The 23,523-nt window shown below is 31.1% G+C and overlaps 1 protein-coding gene across 1 annotated transcript in view; it reads left to right on the top strand.

The window, feature by feature from the left end:
• Positions 1-18,066, top strand: part of LOC148283168 (neuroligin-1-like) — a 140,261-nt gene extending 122,195 nt beyond the window's left edge. Inside the window, exons 12-13 of the mRNA XM_088223918.1 lie at positions 4,364-4,473; positions 17,686-18,066. Of these exons, the coding sequence (XP_088080044.1) occupies positions 4,364-4,473; positions 17,686-17,760 (185 nt within the window). The 3' untranslated portion in view covers positions 17,761-18,066. The remainder of the gene's footprint in view (positions 1-4,363; positions 4,474-17,685) is intronic.
• The last annotated feature ends 5,457 nt before the right edge of the window (positions 18,067-23,523 follow it).

The following is a 23,523-nucleotide window of genomic DNA, read 5'->3' as shown; positions in this document are numbered from 1 at the left end:
AAGTGAAGATAAGTTTGCCTCGTTGCGTACTGGCTGGCGCGTTTGCTTTCCATGATTTGATGTCTTGGGTTCGATTTCTTGTTGGGTGGACGTAAAACAAAAAACCCGATTTTTATGGTGGGTATACATAACGATGTTTTGTAATTTCAAGATCTGGAACGTTAGACGGTCATCATTTCCATATCCGCAACCAATCGTAAAAAATGACTCATATATCTCTTATATGAGAATGCATTTGATGCAAATGTACCCAATTAACATATATTCGGATGATTTTAAATAGTTTTGGCCATTTCACTATATTTTTTATTTATTTCAAATAGTTTCATTTTTCAATAGTTTCGGCCATTTTGAAATAATTTATTACATAAAATTATTCCAGGGGATCAGTTTTGCGTTCAGCTCTTTATTTTTGTAAATATAATGTACTGAAAAAACATCGACTTTTAATTTTGCTATTTCCTGACGGTACAAATTTGTACCACTATTTCCTTAAATTTGGCGGCCTCCGTGGTGTAGTGGTCAAGACGCTTGACTCACACACGAAAGTTTCCGGGTTCGATTCCCGGTGAGAACACAAAAATTAAAATGTGTATTTTCTCAAGCCTGGGCGTTCTGTGATTTAATTCACCACTGTAATTGGGCCTCCTGGCCTGTTGTGGTGCAAAAAAAAAAGAAATTAAAAAACAAAAAAAACAAGAAAAATACAAAAACGTTTTTAAGCTATAAATAACATAATTCAAAAAGGAAAAAAAACAAAAACTCAACTTTATGTATGTTAAGGAACCAAATGGAAATTTATAATTAATTCAATGTTAGAATTTTTTTTTGGTTAACATTAAAAGTTTTTGAGTTTTTTAAGTGTTTCCTGAACATTTTTGCTACCTGGATTTAGAACGTTTTACAAATACATAAACTGATGATATCTTAATCATCTGTTCAGGAAGATTAGGTGATCAGTCCCACGCTTCAGGTGCCAGTCCAGGGACAGCGAGATATTGCAGTGTAAAACCACATATGTAAACGTAATATGTTTATAAATACTTCATGTCAACCCCTCGGGAATCGAACCCAGGACCTGAAGCACGGTAGACGAACGCGCCAAGTACTACACTAAGAGACGGATTTTTGAAAAATCTATTTTATTTTCAGGATTTTTTACCTGATAGTAGCCTTCGAGTCAAAAAGCCTAGACACGGAGAGAATCAAATCATTTATCAATCTTAAGATCTAAATTTCAAGCATAAAATATGAAAATATTCCAATAAATCCATGTAATTATCCAAAGTATTGATTAAGCCGTTTTAGTGGGTAGACAATTGTTCTGACAATTTTGCGTTGAATAGATTCAATCCGCTTTTTGTGGATATTATATATTTGGACGTGCTTTTATGTCACGTCCAAATATTTAATATTTGTTAACAAATAACAACAGAGATGGAAAATATTTCAGAGAAGAAAATATGAAAGTCAATGCATATAAAGGGCCTATGGCCTATCATTTGGTGGTTTAAGTAGCGATTTTTCACACTGTAATAATCATAATTTGGCCTATGTTTAAACATTTGAATTTCTTCAATCCTTCTAAGAGCTGAAATTTTCCTTTTTTTTAAACTTTTTCTTGGACCAGTTATTTTAATTAGAATATGTTGAGTTTGTCCAAATGTTTGAAGAGAAAATACTGGATTTCACCACCCAGGGAGTTATAGCGATTAACGAAAAACAACGGGGATACGAAACTTTTACTTGACCAAAGTTTGAATCATACCGCGATGTGTTATACTAATGCAGTGCGCTATGCACCACTAAAGGTGGATAAGGGCTGGAAGAATAAAAATGTGCTTAGGCATTTTTCCACTAGGCTTTTTTGTTTACCAACCCAAGTGTTCAAATTTATATTTTAATGCGTACCGAAAAATACAGGTAAACTGTTGTTGAAGTGAAAAATTAAGCCCCTAACTTTTGATCTGAAGTCCGAAACATTTATTTAGGAGCATAAACCCGACTCAACGTTAATATAAATATTATATTTTTGAGGAAAAAATAATTAAATGGCTGTGTTTGAGAAGATTAACATGTAAAAATATTGGAAATAAAGTCACGTTACATCCCTTAATATTTTAAACGAAGTTGTATTTAAGAACACAATAATACATTATTTATTTATTTTATTTTTGTTAAGATTAAAGTACATTTATATTAACATATGTGACTATAGTTACCAAACGAAATCCAAGATTGGCTTGTTCATGGGTGTACTAAATCTAGAATATATTAGGAAATCTATGGTGTGAAGGTGAAATAGAGGCATATCAAGAAAAAATAGATTTGAAACGAATTGAAATGTAATGCTTTATTAATAATAAAACATATCTTTACTCATTCCTTCTCCTATTTCACATTCAGTGGTGCACAGGAAACATAATTCATCATTCATCGCTATTCTCCGAAGGGAGGTGAGGGTTTCAGATTCCCCAAAACACGAATCCAGGCAACTCAAAACAATCTGTACCATAAAGGATTTAAGATGTTGAATGAGTTGCCAAAATAGATGAGGGATGCTAAGTCTATCATATGGGTAGAGTGTCATTGGAAAGCGTCTGGATTTTACCAAAATGTTTTGTTTTTAAAATTATTTTTATATTAACGTATTTATTGTTTATTAGTTAAGGATAACTAGATATTTAAATTTTATTTGTCCAACTATCTTAAATAAACACAATACAAAACAATAATGTACAAATCAAATAAACCATATTTTGATTATTTGTCTCATAAAGGTAAGATGGTCAATCTAACGCTTCAGGTGCCAGTCCAGAAATAACTTATTTGATTTTTTGTTAAATTTTTCCAAAATTTTTATTTTTTATTTTATTCAGAAAACTAAAAGAAATACAAAATAAATATTAAAAATAAGGAGTTTTTTTGAACATAAAAAGACCAATAAGTTTTCATAAATTAAGTAAAATATTAAATGTAAACTTCAAATGTGACAAAAAATAAATAAACAAAATACTTATTTGAGAAAAGAATAAATAAAAATACCGAATGCACACTGTGAATCATCCATGCACACATAAATGAACGTATACACGCTTGCGTTTTCACGTCTACATGTATATAATAAAACACACAAACACACATTACGTGCAGTACATTTGTATATTATAAACCACTCAAGATGTACTATTCTAGCAACTATTCTAAATAATCAACTCCATGATCTTACATTTACACAATCATCTCAAAATTAAAACCTTGCCGAATTGTAAGCAAACAACTCGTCAGTAGGTTCTTGTACTCGTATATTGCTATATATATATGTAATATAATTGTGTAAAAACACATTTTCATTTAAATATTTCATGTAACTAATCGAACCCGAGACCTCCTGCGTGCAAGGCAAATGCGCTGACCACAAGACGGACAGATATTGTTACAATGGTATAAAGATGATCGGGTTTTTTGTTTTTACCTTTTTTGGTTTTTTTTTACACGTTTATCATTCTAAAAAAAATATCCGGTTAATCAGTAATGGAAACTATAACTATATTCTAGTGTGGGTATGATAGTTAATGATGACTCTGAACTATTTTCCATATCTATATTTTTTATTTATAATAATAATTTTGTATCACCTGTTGATGGAAAGAGTGCTTTCCTGAAACTATAGTTGTGTTATTTCAATAAAATAAACGTGTAAAACAAAAAAAAATATTTCGTCACAAAGTGTTACTAAGTTAATGACGATTCAATCAATAGTTGAAAAACGCCTGATTGCCTAAACACATTGTCAGGAAGCGAACTTTCTCAGGAACGAAAGCTTCGCTTTCGAAGCGAGAAAAAGCGGGCCTTATGTATTGTATGCTAGCGTGTTAGCTATTCTATAACAAAACTAACACATTTGACGATATTTAAGTCAAATAAATGAAGGATACAGTATATAAAGGATGCACGTCAACTTTTATATGTTTTAAACTAAAAGTTGCATCAAACGGCAAATTATATGATCTAGATTTCTGTTACATCAAATTTGACACAAAGGCCTTCATTTTCCAAGAGACCAGAACAAAAAAAAGGGCTCAGGGAATAATGTCAGGATGTCAGTTTAATACTGGGAATAAATCGATAATTTTAAATTAATGAAAACCGTTTTCGATAATCAGAAACAACAAAGGCTAATTACATTTAGTTGATCTTTTAAAAATGTTTGTAAGTTTATTTAAATATCCAAGATATTTAAAAACTTAAATACGTTCCATCTCAAACATTATATATTTTTTACATTCATCCTTTATATTTTGTACCCTTGAAATACCATTGGTATAAGTTTCAGGATATTATATATGATTTTTGTTCACAGCAAGCATTCAGCTAAGGGATGGAGGATCTGAAAACACCATCGTTTCTACCACCCCCACACAGGATCTCCCTCCTCTATATCGAGCAAAAGTGCAGCAAAATCAAAACCAGGTAAACAAAAAAATATGGTTATTTCACAAACTCTATTATTCGATATATCTCATTACCTTACTTCCTAGATAAAAAACAAATGATTTTACTACAGAATTAAGAAGTGAAATATGTAAGGTGTTAGTAATAATGTAAATAAAAAAGTATTTCGATAACTAAAATAAAATTGTCTGCCACCTAAAATGCCATAATCTTAAGGGAAATTTTACGGACTTGCGTTTATATAAAATTGTAAAATAATAATAAAATTGAAACATATTTAGAGAATGAATAGTAACGTAGGACAAAGAATGACGATAAGGAACTTCAACCCTACGGGAAATTGGAGACAAAAAATGTTTTCTTACGCGCGGTAAAAATCAGAGCATTAAATTATACGACAAAGTTTCTGAAAACGTACGAAAAAACTATTTTAATAAAAGCGAACTACTTCAAACAATGTCACTAGTTCATATGAATCAACTGATGATAAGAGAGTTGTGAAAGATTTCCGGTTTACTAACCGTCAACGGACTAATTGGCAAAACTGACCAAGAAGAAGCGGAAGAGAACTTGAGACGTCACACGCGGAGTAATTTCAGAAATATAAAACTTTAAAATATAATTGCGCTGATAATACGATACACAATTTTTTTTATTTTGGTTTAGTTTAATAGTAAATTAACAAATAAAACATTGACAAAACCACTATACTTCCACATTGTAGTCGATAGCGATCTCTCGCGATGATTTAGTTGCGTTTGAAGAGCTCATGATATACTACACCCAGCTGGTCATGGTGCAGAGCAGAGATGATGATGACAAAGAAGATGATGGTGAAAACTACTCTTAACGAGAGTGTGAATATCTGTTAAGAATATTCTATCTTCTCTGCATTCTGCTACAATATTAAGGCGTTGTAAACTGAAAAATGAGCACTGAAATAACAGATCTTCGATACTCTGTGAAGAAATATCATTGCATGGACAATAGTAATTATTCCTCAATTTAAACCTATATGGAAAACTTCTCATATTATTTACAGTTGGCTATATTATTGCCCGATATAAAAAAACTGAGTAGGTAAGATAACACCATCTCTCGAGAAACATCAAGAACTTATTCCGTATAACGAAGTCCCTATTAGATAAATCACAAACAGACCTAATAAAACTTATACTGCCTATAAACCTAGTAAATATTATTCTGCTTAAATTCATTCCGTGTCCAGGCGGATAAAGAATACTGATCGCGCCACTTGCCTGTTGGCAGATGAACGCTCGTAATTATCTGGTTCGCGGGCTGTGTATCTTTATGCTTTGCTACTGAAAACTTATTTGATGAATGCAATTCCTACCTTGCACTGAGATTCTGGTACCTTATTGTTTGTGATTTGTCTCGCGGCAGTCAGGATCAAATCAGAACGTGGGTCATGAAGAAGAGGCACTTGAGATTGTTTCTTGATTATAACCTATTTCACGATACAGTGGATAAAGTAACTGGTTCGCGATCGCGGTAAGAAGAAGAAAAGTTATCTGAGCACATAAACACAGACAGTTTAGTTATATTAACAATTGTTTTTTTTTTCTAAACATTTGAATATGGAATATGTTGGGCCGGAGACAAAAATGAGGTACCTACCCACAGTAAAAACGCAACATTTTAACCAGGGCCCAGCATGCAGCAAATACATCCAACAAAGCAAATGTGGCGTAACCGAATACAGGTCTGTGAGTGAAAAAGAACCAGAACCGTAGACTAGCGTTTTCGACATGGTGGCTACTCTCTGGTGAAAATTCTGAAAAAACAAATCGAGTGCAGATACGTTTGTCCCATCGTGAATCGGTTGGTGCGTTTACCAATTACGCTTACAATATTAATTTTTAAGGTAGTTTACCGTAATATTTCTCCGTCTCTGGACCAGCACCTGTCGCGTCAGTCTGATCATCTAACTATATGTAACAAATAATTGATATTTGGTGCACCAATTTAGTACCTTATGTACAGAAAAGGGTGCAGAAAAGAACATGTTTATAATTGTTATAACTTGTGTAAATTGCAGAAAATAACTAAAAAGTAATAATTAAAGATTAATTATATTTGAATGTACCGTTAAGTAAAATGGTGATTATTTATATAATGTTTTTTCTTTACAATTAATTGTAAACTACCATAAAAAAGTATCATAAGTATTTGATAACATACTTCGCAATAAGTTTGACACCATAAAAAAATTAATGCTTTGAAGAAAACATGGTTTTAAGGAAGACAACTAAAACATCCAAAAATAACTGTTCTAAGCAATTTTTCATTTTGTCGTAAAACTTTTTAGTGCTATAAGTTTTTTCTGCTAGAAATTAATAAGATCTGAGTTGTGAATAATATTGGGAGAAATTCCGTGAGAACCGTTTTTGAGTGTACGAGTATATTTGGTATTAGAGATTTTTATCTTAGCTGATTTATGGTGTAAATTTTATCCATATCGAAGTTAGCTGCGGAAATTGGCAAAGATTTTTACGGCTAACTTGAAAACCATTTCACTACTACTCAGGGATTTATGGGTTACAATTTGAGGTTGATTCGCAAATAAATAGTTCTTCGTTTGATTTGCGTAACGGTTTTATTTTTTTTACTGAAAACAATGGGGAAAAGCGCCTGAAGGCGGATTTACAGAGAAGGTTTAAGGTATATGTTTTTTTTACTTTTACTACTATATACATAACAGCGGTTGTCTTTTAAAAAAAAATTTAAATGTTCATAATAATATTATTGTTACATAAAAATATTGTTGTTACTTAATTAATTTACTGATTTAAGTCAGATAGTTTGCTGTTTTTCCACTTTTATTTATAATTTTCATCAGTGACTCGGTTTTGTCGTGACCAACGTCGTCAGACTGGTGGGAGACTTAATAAATTCAATCAATCTCTGATTCTTCTTCTCTGGTCTCAATCCTGGGATTGGCTGGCAGCAATTACATTCATTCTTCTCCTCCATTCCCCCCTGTCTTGTGCGGCTCTTTTAAAGTCAACATATGATGAGCAGCGCACGTCCTCTAATAGGTCCTTCAGGTACTCTCGGCATGGGCGTCCCCTAAAATTTGTCCCCTCGGTCATCCCCTCCAATATGACATGCAAGAGGCCTTCTTGACGTATAACATGGCCGATCCATCTCGCTCACCTTTCGGACAAGTTCCTGAGCAGGTGTCTTCCACCTTCGATTCTTTGGAGAACCTCCTCATTTGTAATGTGATCTCTGCAGGAAATTCCTAGTAGTTTTCTATAGGACCACATCTCAAAAGCCTCTAGTCTCCGTTTATCTCTTTCGGATAGGCACCATGTCTTGCAGCCATACATCAAGATACTTCATACATAGCTATTGATTAAGCAAAACATTTACTCGATTACATAAAAAATAATACGAATAATATTGAATCTAATAATTTATACAAAACAGAACATAAATGTTCATACAAATATTTTCATGTATTTATATTTTGTTATATAAATATAAAAAAATAAACTAAAAATCTTCATTTTACTGTAAAGTCTCTCTTCTCTAGAGGAAAAGAAATTGAGGAGTAGAAATGAATTACTTATTTTTTTTAGAGAGTGATATTTCAATCACAATTTAAATGTATATAAGAACGAGCGTCACCCACTTTAGTGGGTAGATTATTCTATAATTACGCAGCCACTATTGTAAAATAGGAAGAAAAAAAATAAGCAGTGAATCGGTATTAAAAGGGTTATCTCGTTATTATAACACAGACACAGTTCATCCTGTGATAGAGGTTTGAAAAGCTCTTTCAGATAAACAGGCGAAGTGGGAAAATATTGTCGTGAAGTGATAGTGTGAATGCAAAGGGGCTGAAATAAAGTTAACGCTACCATATTGACTTGACAGGAGAAATAAAACTAGTTTTTTGCAACAGCGTCCACTGTGACTATATGGTCTCGCTCGTACTCGTACGGATAAATTCCTAAGTTTTTTTAGAGTTTGACAAAATAAAAGGCAAACTATTGTATTTATTGAATAATTATACGTGTCTTTCTCCACCAACAGCGTATTTCGATCATTTGTTACGTGAAGGTAAGGTTTGTCAGTCCCACGCTTCAGGTTCTAGTACAATAACAATAAAATTTTGCATTGAGAGGGTACTAAAGTCCACCATCCACCTGTAGCTGGTTTAGTCTTGGGGGACTCTGTTAGCTGCTCATAGAGAAAAGTTAGCAAAAATATTGCTTGGAAAAACAAAATTTATGCAGAATAAGGAGGGAAGAGGGGGAAGATCAGTAATAAAACATGTACAAAATTTTTAAAAAACCTACAAAAACAAAAATAATACACATTAAATTTTTTAATACATTACAATTGAGGTAAATGCCATTTTAGAAATGGGAACGTGAAAGTCAAGACATTTACAGGGCTTATGATCTGCGCTTAGCTGGTTTCAGTAGGGGCTTTACACACTGCGTAACATTTGCAATTTTGCTTGTGTTTAAACATCCGTATTCCTTCAATTTGGGTTCGAATACGGATGTTTAAACATAGGCAAAATAGCGTGAGTGCTTCCGGACAAATTTCGATCACTCTTTAGAGCACTTTATTTGGAATTCGATCAAGCCCTAGGGACTTCACTTTTCAGGGCTCCTGTGACTTCAGCTTGAGTAACTAGAATTATATCTTCTTCTGGAATATTCCAAGTTGGTGTTGTCTGTCCTAACCTAACCCAACCCAACCAAACTTAACCCAATCCGGCGGCTTTTAGTTCGAACGTTTCAAAGGGCTAGCTTTCAACCAGCCAACGCGTTGATGATTGAGTTACCTTGATTCATTTAACGAACGGCGTAGCCATTCAGGTGAATACCGGCATTTAAATCAACAGCCTAGCTGCTCAGTTAAGAGGCTGATTAAACTATTTGGTGGTGACATATACATTAGGGTGGGCTGATATTTTTTTTCGGAATTTTGAAATGAAAGGGGTCTAAAAAGTTGCCTTTTCAATTTCTCGGAATGCAAAAAAAATATTTGATTCTACTTTTGGCCCTCAACCAGAGCTTGAAATTTTAGAAACAGTCAATTTTATGCGCTAAACCGACTGTTATTTCATATTTAAGTAAGAAAATCAGTCCAAATGAATTTTATAATGTGCATTAAATCTTATTAAATAAGCATCTAAGGGCGTGAGTTGCACTTTGCTTTGTAAAAAATGAGTAGCTTTGTTTTAATGAGCCATTGTTTTCGTCAATATTGCGCGGAGTGAAAACTTTTTGCATTTCGGTAGTTTTAAAACGTGTTCGAATTCGCTATGTGATTAAGTTTTATCTTTACTAACAAAAAAATAATTCTATCAATAAAGTTAATAACCAAATATTCAGGCAGTTATAAACTTCAAACCTCGGTTGAGGGCCAAAAATAATATGGAATATTTTTTTAAATAATTTTTGTATGTTCAATGTGATTCAAAATGCATCTTTTTAGATCCGTTTCACATTGATATCTAAAAAAATAAAAAACTTCATACATCGTCAGCCCACTCTAATATATTGGAAGAAAACATACAAAAATACGAATACGTAAACAAGAAAGAAAACATATTACATATTCACAAAGAAACGAAATGAAGGTACGAGTACGTACACATTTTAAGAAACAGAATTGAAAACACAATTATTTACAATAAGAGATCAGCCTTGAATAAAAAAAGAGTCCCTGGAGAAATAGAGACAATGAATCCAAAGACAAATTTCGCAAGGGGAGAGAGGATAGTAAAATACTGCAAATTAATATTTCACACCCACCTAGACAGGAACCGGATCGATCTAGAGCATGGTAGGTGAACTCGCCAACCACTAAACTACAAGGCGCCTTCATTTCCACTCGATTTCCTTTTTCGTGATTTTTACCTAAAAACAGTCGAAATCAAAAGTTGAAGGGTTCTGGTTCTATTTCACACACAGAAATGTATTTTTGCAGATTGTAGAGTATTTTTTTAACAATATAACCTCAGCATTAAGTCGAAAAAGCAAAATTTTGACTTAGTGATTTTTTACAGAATACCCATGAAATGCATTATCATATAAGAGTTTTGTGCGTTATTTTACTTTACGACAAATTTGTTCCGTCAGGAAACAAAGGGTTAACCAAATAATTGTGTGTTCTAGTGGAAAAAAAATACCATTCTTTGTGACCTGATGACCCCTTTGGTAAAAATCTGAAAAAAGAAATCGTTTAAAGAAAAGTGGGCCTCGTACTGATTGGCGCATTCGCCTATCACTTTTGAAGTTATAGATTAAATTCCTAGGTGGACGTTAAATATTGATTTTAAAGGTGGTGGTTCTAGACTGCAATATTTCATTGCTTCTGGACTGGAACCTAAAGGGTTACCTTTATGTAATACGTGAATATTTTTTTTAAAAAGAAAAAAAATTTCGGCCAAAATATAATAAACAAGTTTTATTGCTTAAAATTCTTCAAAATTTATTTCTTTCATTTGACCATCATATCTCCAACGTAAATAAACTGCGTCAATTTATTTTCCGGGCACAATCACGATTGGTCATTTCTTTTTCAGAATAAACTTTTTCCCTTTCCGGGAAATCTATCCCGGGATTCAACAAAGTCATACTCGTGTAATCCCACTAAAACGTCGCATTTCTGCAACATATTTCATAGCGAGTTGTTAAACTTCGCGGAGGTTCGTAGTTTCGACATAAAATGTTTTCCCGTTAAATTTAAGTTTTGTGTTATGTTTGCCGAATTTTAAAGGGAGTTTATCGCAACCTAGGTTTTAAATAATTGTTAAAATTTCCAAATTTTGTCAGAAATGTGAATAAATTTGTCGAGCGCATTTGAAAAACATGTTAAAAGTTTCGCATTATGCGTAGTTTTATTAATTAATTTAATTTTTTATTTAGGAAACATACAGTCCAGTTACCTAGTTTTATATTTTACACAAATAGTCTTTACTCTAATGGACCAGTGAAGTTTCCATATTATGAAGTAATTATATGTAAGGTTATCAATGAAAGTACAAAAAAAAGAAGGATAAAAAAACAAAAATATAAGATTATTAAAATTTAAAATTTATAGTAAAAAAAGTTATTTAAATGTTTGTAGGTTGTAGTTAGTAACAATATTTTGAGTTTGTCCAAATTTTTGTAGACAATGACTGGATTCAACTCCCTTGGGAGCTGTTTGTATTAACATATTACAACAGAGATGAAGAACATTTAAGAGAAGGTAATATAGAAGTCCAGACATCTACAGAGCTTATGACCTGTCAATGGCTGGTTTAAGTGGCCACTTTACACACTGTGTAACATTCACCATTCTTTGACTTCACAAACATAAACAGATGAAAGAATTGAAGGAATATAGATGTACAAATTTAGGCAGAATGGTGAATGTTACACAGTGTATAAAGTGGCCACTTAAACCAGCCATTGACAGGTCATAAGCCCTGTAGATGTGTAGTTAGTATTTACAAATGGAACTCATATTAAAAATGAAGAAAATTTGTAAAAGAAATTAAAAGTTACAAATTAAAATAAAAAATAAAAAACATGCTCAGATGTAAAAATAAAATCAAATAGAAATAAAATTAAAAAAAAAAGAAAAACATAAATATACACATACATATTTTAATGGTTTAAAAGAAACGATGTGAAGAATCTTTTAGTGAAATATCAGACGATAAATTTAAATCAATTTTAATAACATTTTCAAAAAGTTATGACACATTATAGTAAGAGCAGCAATATATTGATTTTATATTCATAAATAATGTAAGTAATTAAAAGTAGTTTAAAAGTATAAAAACATGTTAATGAAGCAGAGAAAAAAGACAGAATTAAGAAAGAATAACAGGTTTAGCAAGTTATTTTTAAAATTTGAAAAAGCAATTTAAGGAGAATAATTTTACAAGCAAAGAGTGGTTGGTAAAATTTCAGTTGCGTAAATTTCGAATTTAATTTCAAAAATGTCAATAATTCAGTGTTTTTTGGTCAAACAATGTGCGTATTTTAAATAAGTTAATTATTTTATTTTTATTAATGAAGTTCTACGATAAATATTTACTCGAAACAAAAAACCTTTTTTTTCCTGTAACAATCATTTTATTGATAGTTCAGCTTACTAGTGTAAGTGCTACACAAATAATTTGGGAATAATTGCGCATTTAAATGTCCTAATTTTTACCGCGTGTAAGAAAACATTTTTTGCATCCAATTTTGACCGCCCCCTGCATGAGATGAATCAATTACATCCCGACGCAAATTAACGGGGTCACAACAGGAAGATCTGTTGTCCCCATTTCCACCTCAATCCCCAAAACAGCTTCCTTTCCAGCGGGGTAGTTTCAGACTGGAATAAATTGCCTTGCCTAGCTGTCCATTCCATTTCGGTTAAACAGTTCAAAAATCGTTGGTATGCTTTTTTGAAGGAAGAATAAAGCAGGCGAAAAGCAGTACAAAAGAGATATAGGCGCATCAGCAAAAGCTGCCTGCCTACAACGATTAAAAACAATAATAAAACCGTTTGATGATAAATTGAACATAGCTATGCAGAAAGCAGCCAGTCCACAATTTTACAAAAATAGGATTCTGTGTTTTCGAGTGCAGTAAGGTTAATTTTATGTTCTGCTAAAGACAGCCAGACCGGTTTCATACAAAAAACTGTAATAATCACCTTCTGAAAATAGGGTCAATCACAAAAACGGCATTTTTCAATCTGCAAAAAACCCCACAGCAATGAAAAAATCTGATGGTGCTGTAAAAATCATTAAAACTGGTCAAAGACAAAATTCGATTCTTGTTTGTAATACAAAAAAAACTAATCTATTCATTGTTTATCATTGTTGTGAAAGTCAAAAACATTCTAACTGTTGTGTAGATTTGATTTTTCACTCGTTTCATAAAGGTGCTGTTATCTCAGTTTCACTTTTGTGTGGCTGGCTGCTTTCTGCATAACTACGTTCAATTGTCGTTGCTCCTCACATTGATGATATTACTAACAAACCGATAAAATGACTTGGATATTCGCTTTGAACTGTTAACATTTTAAACTCCATCCACTCCTTTAAAACATCGTTAACTGTCTTAGTTAGGAGTAACTTAGAATATTATTCAACAATACGGGCACCTTTTTACAATATCCATGTAATGAAGTTGCAAAAAATCCAAAATAAATTTCTTAGATTCATCAACTATAAACTTAATTTTCCTGCTGAAAAGATTAATTTTAACTTTTTGCTTAGCCCTTTAAACTTGTCATCCCTTTATAAGTAAATAATTCTTAATGATAGAATCAATTTTTATAAAATGGCGAACGGCACACTGGACGTCCCTGATTTGACGAGAATGATAAGTATCAAAATACCAAACAGATGTAATAGTTTGCAGTCTACCTTTGTTGTGGCGCGTAGTAGACAGAATTATTTTTTAATTCTCCAATCGTCAGACTACACCGGCTCTAAAACGAGTAAGGAGAAATTGATATGTTTTGATTTCCATTATCGGTTTTTAGATTTCTTACGGCGATAAAACCAAAATAACTTACACTATTCGAATGTTGTAAAAGTCACCGACTTCCGTATTTTACCTACCTACATTAAAATAATACCTACTGTTTCCTTTTTTGTTTTGCCTTAAATTGTTTTAAATTTAGACAATATTTAATTATGTACCTACTACCTACTTTTATGTAACATATTATCTTTCTGTATTTCATTGTGATCATTTCCTCTCTGCGCCTAACGGTGCATAAGGCACTGTTTTGATATAAAAATTGCAGCGTTTCTTGATCATTTTTTACAAATGAAGGTAAGATGATCAGTCTTATGCTTCAGGTGCAATTCAAGGTTCTGTAAAATACTAAAGTGCAATAACATAATTTTGGAATAAATATTTCGTGTCAACCATGTTGGAAATCAAAACCGAGACCTTTTGCATGGTAGGCAAAGACGCTGACCACTACGCCACGAAGCCGCCGATATCTTTCTAAAAAATATAAAATAATCCGTTAAAAAAAAACAAACGTTTGTATCTATCATGTAAAAGCCCTCTGGGTGTATATAAGAAATAAAATATATTTTTAAGCACCATATTTACATCTGTACTTATTCTTACACTATTGTACATTTGTTTTCCTGATTTGTATTAATCAATATAGATGTTCAAATATGGGTAGAATGGTGAATGATACACAGTGTGTAAAGTGGTCACTGGAACCAGCCAATGACAGGTCGTAAGCCCTGTAGATGCCTAGACTTCTATATTACCTTATCTAAAATGTTCTTCATCTCTATGGTAATATGTTAATGTTAACAGCTCCCCAGGGAGTTGAATCCAGTATTTGGACAAACTCAAAATATTGTTAAATATATTTAATCACTTTTCAAATAAACATTTTACGTCATCCTTGCCGCAATAAAACCAGGAACCTCAAACAGGGTAGGTGATTTGTCCAACCACTATACTTCGAAGCCTATTCAATTTTTTTTCATGAAAGAAATCAATATATTGATAGTCACATGTCAATATATTTATGAAAACTTGATGTATGTGTGTAAAAATATTGATGATTTTGAAAGGAACAGAGATTTACATAGGTTCAACACGAGAAATAAAGATCTGCTAGTTGTGCCTGCTACGAGACTGCAATTTTAAAAATTATTTTGCCTTAAACTGCATACAATTTAAAAACAAGTTATTTATTGAAGTTCAGGCTTTGCCAACAATTTTTTTTTCTTTTCAAGCACAGGCTATTTGGAAAGGGCTAATATTAAGTCAAAGAATATTAACAAGACAAACCAGCTTGGCATTAGATTTGTGTTTATTGATTTTATTTTGTTGATTTGAATTTATTCGATTGTTGAGTTTAATTTACTAGTTGTTGAATTATATGTATATATATATATATATATATATAATTGTAATTTATTGACGTTTATAAGTGATTTAATGAATTATATGTAAATAATATACTAAAATGAACTATGATATTTACCTGAGATTATACATGCAGTCAATGACACTCGTCCAGCGTTATGGTTTTATTTCACACACGGAGCTGTATTCTCCATCCACCTGGTTTTAAAATATAATTTCAAGTTATCTAGAACAATAAATTTGTGTTTTTGTTTGATAAATGTGTCTCTCTCTGATATAGAATTTTGAAATAATTAGTCTGCAAGTTTTCTGTTAATCAAAGTTTTGCCACTACCGGCCGTCGTCCGATCGTTGGCCAACTTTCGGTAAATTAGGCGGGCGCGGAAACTCGCCCGAGAATTATTAATCTGTTGAGTGGCTTGTCGATAATGCAGCTAACCGTTCTATCAGCCGTACATATCCGCAACTTAAGCTTATTTCAAGAAACTTTAAACTGTAAGTCATGCTTTTAGGGAGGGCAGAAACTTTTACTTACCTGGGTAATAAATCAATGCCTTGTATATTTTATACATTCCCTACGTACATCACAAACAACAGCGATGCAAACAAATTTGTATAGTTATATTTTAATTATGCTCAAGTTTTATTAGAATAATAATCGATTCCAGTTCTAGGGGGTTTATCAAAATTCGTTTTTTTTCTCAACAGACACAAAGAACATTTTAGATAGGGTATTACAAATTGTAAAAAGAAAGTGTATAAAATCAAAAGTTTAAAAGGAAAATTTAGCCTTAATATGCTATTTATCATTACCATCTAAGTTCAAGCGGCACAATAAACAATTTATATGTAAATCAATAATAAAAAAAAGTAGATAGGCGTACGAATGTCGAGATCCGTGGACTGTATAAGGCATTATCATTACAAACATTATCGACAAAATCAAGAAAGGGGTGATGCGTTGGTTTTGACATGTAGAGCGAATAAACAGCGAAAAAATAGCCAAAAGGATAATGATGCAAATATTGATGGATCTGGAAAACGAGGATGATAGAGAAAGACATGGCACGATAAAATCCAACAAATACTTGAAGATGGACATGTCGAAAATGTGAATAATCGGCGTTCGTGCATGAGAAGATAAATGAATTAAAATGAAACGAGGTCTGTATGCAAAGACAATAATAGTAATATGGCATTCTATCCTCTCTATGCGGAAACGGCGTGATGCTTTGTTCGTTTCAATTAAAAAAATCTCTTTTCCAATCAATTGCGCAACATAAACATTTGGTTTAACTCTGGAAACATTTTTAAATCATTTGGTAACATATTGAACATTTAAGGTATGATGTGCTCTAATGTTCTTTCTTCTTCTTCTTCACGTGTCATGTTAGGTCCCCCGTTGACGACCACTTGGGAGGAAGCTTCCTTATCCTAAGCAGTGCAAAACAGCTCTTCCACAGTTCTAATCCTGGTCCATGCTCGGATGTTTCGAAGACAGGAAAGCTGTTTTTTTCGGACCCCTTTTCACCCTTCAATCTTCCCAAAGATAACAAGTTGAAATATGGCATATTTATTATCTCTCAGCACATGGCTTAAATATGAAATCTTAGGGATCTCAATGGTGGTGAATAGTTCTTTATTAGTATGGCTCTACGTAATACTTCATTGTTAGTTATCATATAGGTCCAAGATATTCTTAACATTCTACGGTGGATCCACATTTCAAATACTTGGTGGTTTATAATATTAACTTTAAAAGTCCACGCCTCTTTACCGTTCAGTAAGATAGACCATATAATATAACATTTGACCATTCGTTGTCTCAGCTTAAGGTTTACATTATCATCACATAGAAGATTGTTCATTTTGTTAAATGCTGTTAGGGCTGCTTCTATGTTCTAATTTTCTATTTATAATATTCTTTAACCATATTTATTTCATAAGATTCCTTTAACGAGTAATATAACCTACATTTTTTTGACGCCGTTAATACAACAAATGCATTTTAAATATTTTGTTGACTTTTAATATTTGTTGCACACATTTAAGGCTCCAAAATAAAATTTTAAATTGTATGCTTTCAAAAATAAAACGCTTTGTCCTTACTCGGAAATCATCTTAGTCGGAATATCCGATTTTTCAAAAAGTATTACTGATTGTTATCAACGATAGATTTCTAGCATGTTAACTGTTTCCTGCTAGTAATAAAATTATTTTCACCTCTTAGTCACTGGACTGGGACTACTGGGTTGGAATATATATTTTTTTTTTTACGGTGGCAAAATACATCTGCTGTTAGTAAATATGTGGTGGTTGATAAACTGTTTTTTTTTTACAGATATTAACCAGTGAAATTACTGGAACTCTTCGTCCACAGAAAAAGAGAGTCCAGATTCAAGAAATATCCGTTTGACTAATAGAAAAAATATTTCAACACGCAATTACATTATTATTTACGGAGGTTTATTTGATGTTCTTTAAAAATAACCCAAAATGCGCTACTATAAAGTTTAAAAAAAAAACAATATTCCAATATAATATTGTCAATGATTAAATGGTTAAAGCGCTAATTTATCAAATAAATAAGTGAAATATTACAAAGTGTTTTTATCTGTAACTCATATTTAAACAAACATTATTTTGAATTTTGAATATTGTTTTAATTTTCTTGCATAATGTTTTTTTTTTCCACATCGTAATTTTTTTTTACCATCTTACTTAAAATATAATTTTGCCCCTTTCCTAATTGGGAGTCTGATATGTACTATTTATCTGGTATTAAATGTTAAATTTTACTTTCATTTTTTTTTTTTCTGAAATGCTGTGTTTCAAAAGAATTGACAACTTTGTACACAAATCTCATGGTACTTAAAAATATTATTTGGTTATATGGAAGTATTTGTTATTTATTTAACATCCACTTTAACATAACTGGTTCATAATTAATTTCATGAAGTAAATTTTATAAACACATAAGTCATGTGTTATAATTTATAATGTATTTGTAATTTAAATAATAAATACTGATATAAAAAAAAACAACTTATCCTTTGAGGACGTTTTGTGATATAGTACGATTATGTAAACATAAATAGCGTTAATCAAATAATAACATTAAGGTATGTGATTTAATTATATATATTAAAATACTTTGTATCAAAACATAAATAGCAAATGGATTAAATTCCATAATCTCGAATTATCTGTTGGTAAATTGTTAAATATGAGATAAAAAAAAACGTTTGTATTAAACACCTATTAAATGTATAATAAATAGGTGGAAACATAACAGTGTACATTTAGTTAATGTAAAAATACATGTTTTACTATGTAATTTATTGAATAAAATTACGATACTAAATTTTTACGAAATATTCATTGTTTTACTTCTTTCATTATTTTTATATATGCTTAAATAAAATTCCTTATTTCTTAGGTTTTACCAAGTTTTTACGAAATAATTGTAAGAAAAGTTAAAATAAAAAACTTGAGTATTACAGGCCGACGTTTCGGCTACCATTGCAGGAGCCATCTTCAGGGAAAACTGTGTGGGGCCTCTTTTCGAAAAAAACATCGATGACTTTGTTTCCATGAACAGCAGATCCTTTTTCAGGCGACTTAAAATTGATGACAGTTTTCTCATGGAGTGTCCTACTTTGTGGCCTGCTAATGCTTCGTTTCAACACGCTAAAATGAAAATGCAGTCACTGAAAGCAGTTAATGATACGGCTGAAAGAGCTGTTAAGTTGATGCAAGACTTTCATGGCTTAATCACAGTGGACGAGGAACAAAAACAATATTTATTACGTTGCGTACAAGAACACAAAAAAGTATATCCTGACTGTAAAAAAACAAACCTTAAAAAGAAAATTTAATAATAAATGTCCTTTAAATAATAAATATGTATAATACATAATAAATATGATACAATAATCAAAGTACCATTGTTTTATTAACAAATTTACTATGGTTTCCATACAAACTTTTATATTCAAAGTTTGACATCAAGTCGGCACGGGTTATCGCTATCCGATTGCAATAATATTTATTATTTCAGTTATTTAGGTCAAATGGAACAAAATAAGAGGGTATGCGTGTCTCAATCTGTAAAAAAAAAAATGCCCTTATAGTCTGGGACACCCTAATGTTGGTATCTGAGTGACTTATTCATTTCAAATTCTTTTATTTTTTCTTTTTTATATATTTGTATAATAGAAATTATTTTATAAAGAGTGTCTACTGTATGAACTTTAAATATTTAAATAGACTTTGGGTATTGAATGTTCAGGGTTTCTTTAAAATTACTTTGATAATTAATCTTTGTACTATTTTAAGAGGGTTTAATATATTGGCATATGCACCACCCCATCCTACAATACCATATTGTAACAAAAATTGTACAATTGAGTAATAAGCTATTTTTAAATGATTGATTTTTAAAACATTCCTTAATCTAATAAATATTTATATACATTTTCTAATTCGTTTAACTAGTTCACTGATATGGTTTTTCCATTTTAAGTTTTGGTCTATGTATTCACCAAGATATTTAATTTTATCTGTTGTATCAAGAACTGAACATGTGAGATCGCAGTTAGTTTTGTTACAATTGTGTTGGTGAATAATTATTTTTACTACTGAAACTAAGTGTGTTTTGTTAATAAAAAATGGGATGATTTTTGTCTTTTCCGTATTTAAAGATAATATATTTTTGTCAAACCATAATTTCAATTTATTTATAACGTCATTAGCTACTAAATTTACTGAGTTCCAGTTAACTCCCTCAACTAAAACAACCGTATCATCGGCATATGATATTATTTTTTAATTTAAATCTTAACAAAATATGTCATTGACATAGAGAATAATAAAAGCGGACCGGACCTATCACCGCACCCTGAGGTATTCCAAAATCGCAAGTCTCAATTTGACTATACGCAAATTTTATTTTTACCATTTGTAGTTGTTGCAATAGATAACTTGCTAGCCATTCAATGGTTTTCTCACCCATTCCCACATCTTTTAATTTTGAAACAAGTTTTTTGTGTGATACACTATCAAATGCTTTTTTTAAGTCAATAAATATACCAATACATTTTAATGATTTGTCCAATAAATTATGAATAAATGAGGATGATTTTGCAATAGCATTCTGAGTGCTTCTATTTTCCATAAAACCAAATTGATTATGGTGGATCAATTTATTGTCTTTTATAAATTCATTCAACCTTTTTTTAATATTTTTTTCAAATATTTTAGCTATGTTTGAAATTACTGAAATAGGACGGTAGTTAGTTATTTCTTCAGGATTCCCTGCTTTAAATATTGGTGTAATAATAGTTTTCTTATAATTGGATGGGAATATACCACTTTTGAAACTTATATTTATTATATGTTTTAGAGGTGTCGAAATTTGTTTAGTAATGTGTTTTAATGTGTCAGCCGAAATCCCATCGAAACCCGGAGATGAACCTCCTTTCATACTTTTGATAATTACCTCTATTTCACTCTCTGAGGTGCTTTGAAATATATTAAGAGTGTTACGCCGTTCATTATTAGTGTACAAATTTGTATCAGTTATATTTGATTTTGATGAGATGTCTTGTGCAAGATTTTTTCCAACGTTCGAAAAGTATTTATTAAATATATTTGCAACTTTTTGTGGGTGTTCATTCGAATGTAATTTAGAATTTTCATGTAATATTGTCTCGATTTCATTATTTTTGCATTTTTTTATCTATTATTTCGTTAATGATATTCCACACATTTTTGCTATTATTTTCAGACAATTCAAGTTTTTTCTTGTAATAGTTTTCTTTTGTATATTTTATTAAACAAGATAGTTTGTTTTTATATTTTTTGAAATGTTTGCACAAATTTTCGTCATTTGGTTTTTTAGAAGTTGATTTATAAAGCGTTTCCTTGTGTCTTATAGATACTAGTAGACCATGAGTAATCCACGGTTTGATAGGCTTATAGATTTTTTAATTTGATGTGTAAAATCGGATGATGATTCATTAATGATTTTAGATAATATCTCTTCAAACATTGTGCAACACTCATTTAAATTTTTATTTAGGTATAAATCTGTCCAATTTTTATCTGCTAATTTCTTTTTTAATGTTTCCATCTGTATTTTTATTTTTGGGTTGCAAAAATTATCTTATTTAGGAGTAGTAATGTTTGAATTGTTGTATGTGTATTTAAATATGCAGGAGTAATGATCGGTAATTGCTGTGTGAATAACTGCGGCTACTATGTTATGTATATCAAAAATATTTGTAAATACGTGGTCTAAGCATGAGGGTCGTTGACCTTGCACATTCCGAGTAAATGAATTTATGCACGATATATACATAATTTAGTTCCGCGAGCATATTGAGATAATGATCTTTGTCATTTGATGAATAGTCATTTGAAATATTTAAGTTTATATCGGCGACAATAATGTTATTTTTATTTCTAAAACCAATTGGTATATTTTTCAATTCATCTGTACAATATAAAATTATTGATAAATGAGTACGATAAATAGCAATTATGTTAAAATATTTGTTATTTTTTTTCACTTTAATATTTAAAATGTTGACATTATTTACGTGATTTATTTCTTTTACTCTAATTACGTCAAAATTGGTTGATATGAATATTGAAACTCCACTGTGTTTCTAAAAAGTGTTTTGATCAGAAATGAAATCAATGCAGTTATACTCACTGAAATAAACTCTTTCAATATAAAATCTTATAAAATATTTTTCAGCATAATATCCAGACAGATGTTAATTATTATTTGCTGATATCCATACCTCTGTTGAAAATATGAATATTTCTTTTGCAGATATGTAAATTGAAAATTAAATTAGGTGGTTGAAAAACAATACCTAATAGATTTAGTACATGCAAGTTAATTGAAAGCGCTTTGTAACGCTAAAATAGGGTAAAATCAGTAAATTTACTCAATCACTTTACATAATCTCGTCCCCAATCAGAACTGAACAAATGTTCGTATCCTGTTTCTATGAACTAAATCCATTAAAATATAATTGTTTGTATGGCAGGCAGATACAAGAAACAGAATTCGAGTTCCTTGACCTATTCAGTATATGGGATTTAGTTTATTCGAAAATAACGTTTTTTAGGACTAGTGTTTTTGACGTGATAGGTGATAGTGGTTGGCGTATTTGCTTACCCATGTTGAGGTACCGGGTTCGATCCCTGGCAGGGTCGAAGCGGAATATTAGTTTTAAAGCTATTTTTAAACTGCAATATTGCACTATCCCACCTCACCGTCATAATCAAGACATCTTTTTTATTGTTTGGTCTTAATATAGTCTAAATATTCTAATTAATGAATATATGAATATCTTAATATTATTTTTAATAATTTCTCCCAAGGGAGAAAACCCAGCCAGTATGCAAGCATTTGGACATACTCAAAACATTGTTATCTTAATATTAACTTATATCTTATTATAATTATTATCAACACTTACTTCTAAACCACATAATATAAACACTTGAACTTATATTTCATCACACCACTAAGGTTATAACGAAAAATATTGCAGAGAACAAAACATTTTAAATTCTGGAAAGAACAATTTGTTGAGGTTTATGCAAAAGCACCTACAACATAATCACTGAACCATACAATTACTACCATAGCAGCACATTATCTACTCAAACCACGAGACATTTGAAACATATAAACCATATTACAAAACAAATCTCCAAAAATAATCCCGAGAAAAAATAACAAATACACAAGGGTACAGTCGATATTGAATTAATCAAAACAATTTACGCATTGTTAACAAGGCAACCATTCAAAACAATGCTATTTGTTCACAAAATCATCAACTCTAATAAAAACACAAAAAAAACAATTTTAAAGCTAACCCAAATACGATTACTTTTTAAGAGATAACTAATCTGCTTCACACATGTTTTTTTAAAATCATATTTAAAGGTTTAAAAAATTGGTCTCTTATTTCTAATGGTATTTCTTTGTAATATAAATTTATAGCTCGATGCATCAACAAGTTCTATATATGGTGTTCCGATGTAGTGCCCTGTGTACAATCGGTTGCGGATAGCGGCATAATAATGATGAAATGTAGTCAGAAACCAGCACAATACCAAGAACATTGGTAAGTTCGGAAATTGTTTAAGTTTG

The sequence above is a fragment of the Micrasema longulum genome, unplaced genomic scaffold (genome assembly GCF_059751315.1).
Source record: "Micrasema longulum isolate JH-2025_06_02 unplaced genomic scaffold, ASM5975131v1 h1tg000256l, whole genome shotgun sequence".
In the NCBI taxonomy this organism is placed as follows: Eukaryota; Metazoa; Arthropoda; class Insecta; order Trichoptera; family Brachycentridae; genus Micrasema; species Micrasema longulum.
The sequence above is the reverse complement of the archived record's forward strand: the minus strand, read 5'-3'. Positions and strand labels throughout refer to the sequence as shown.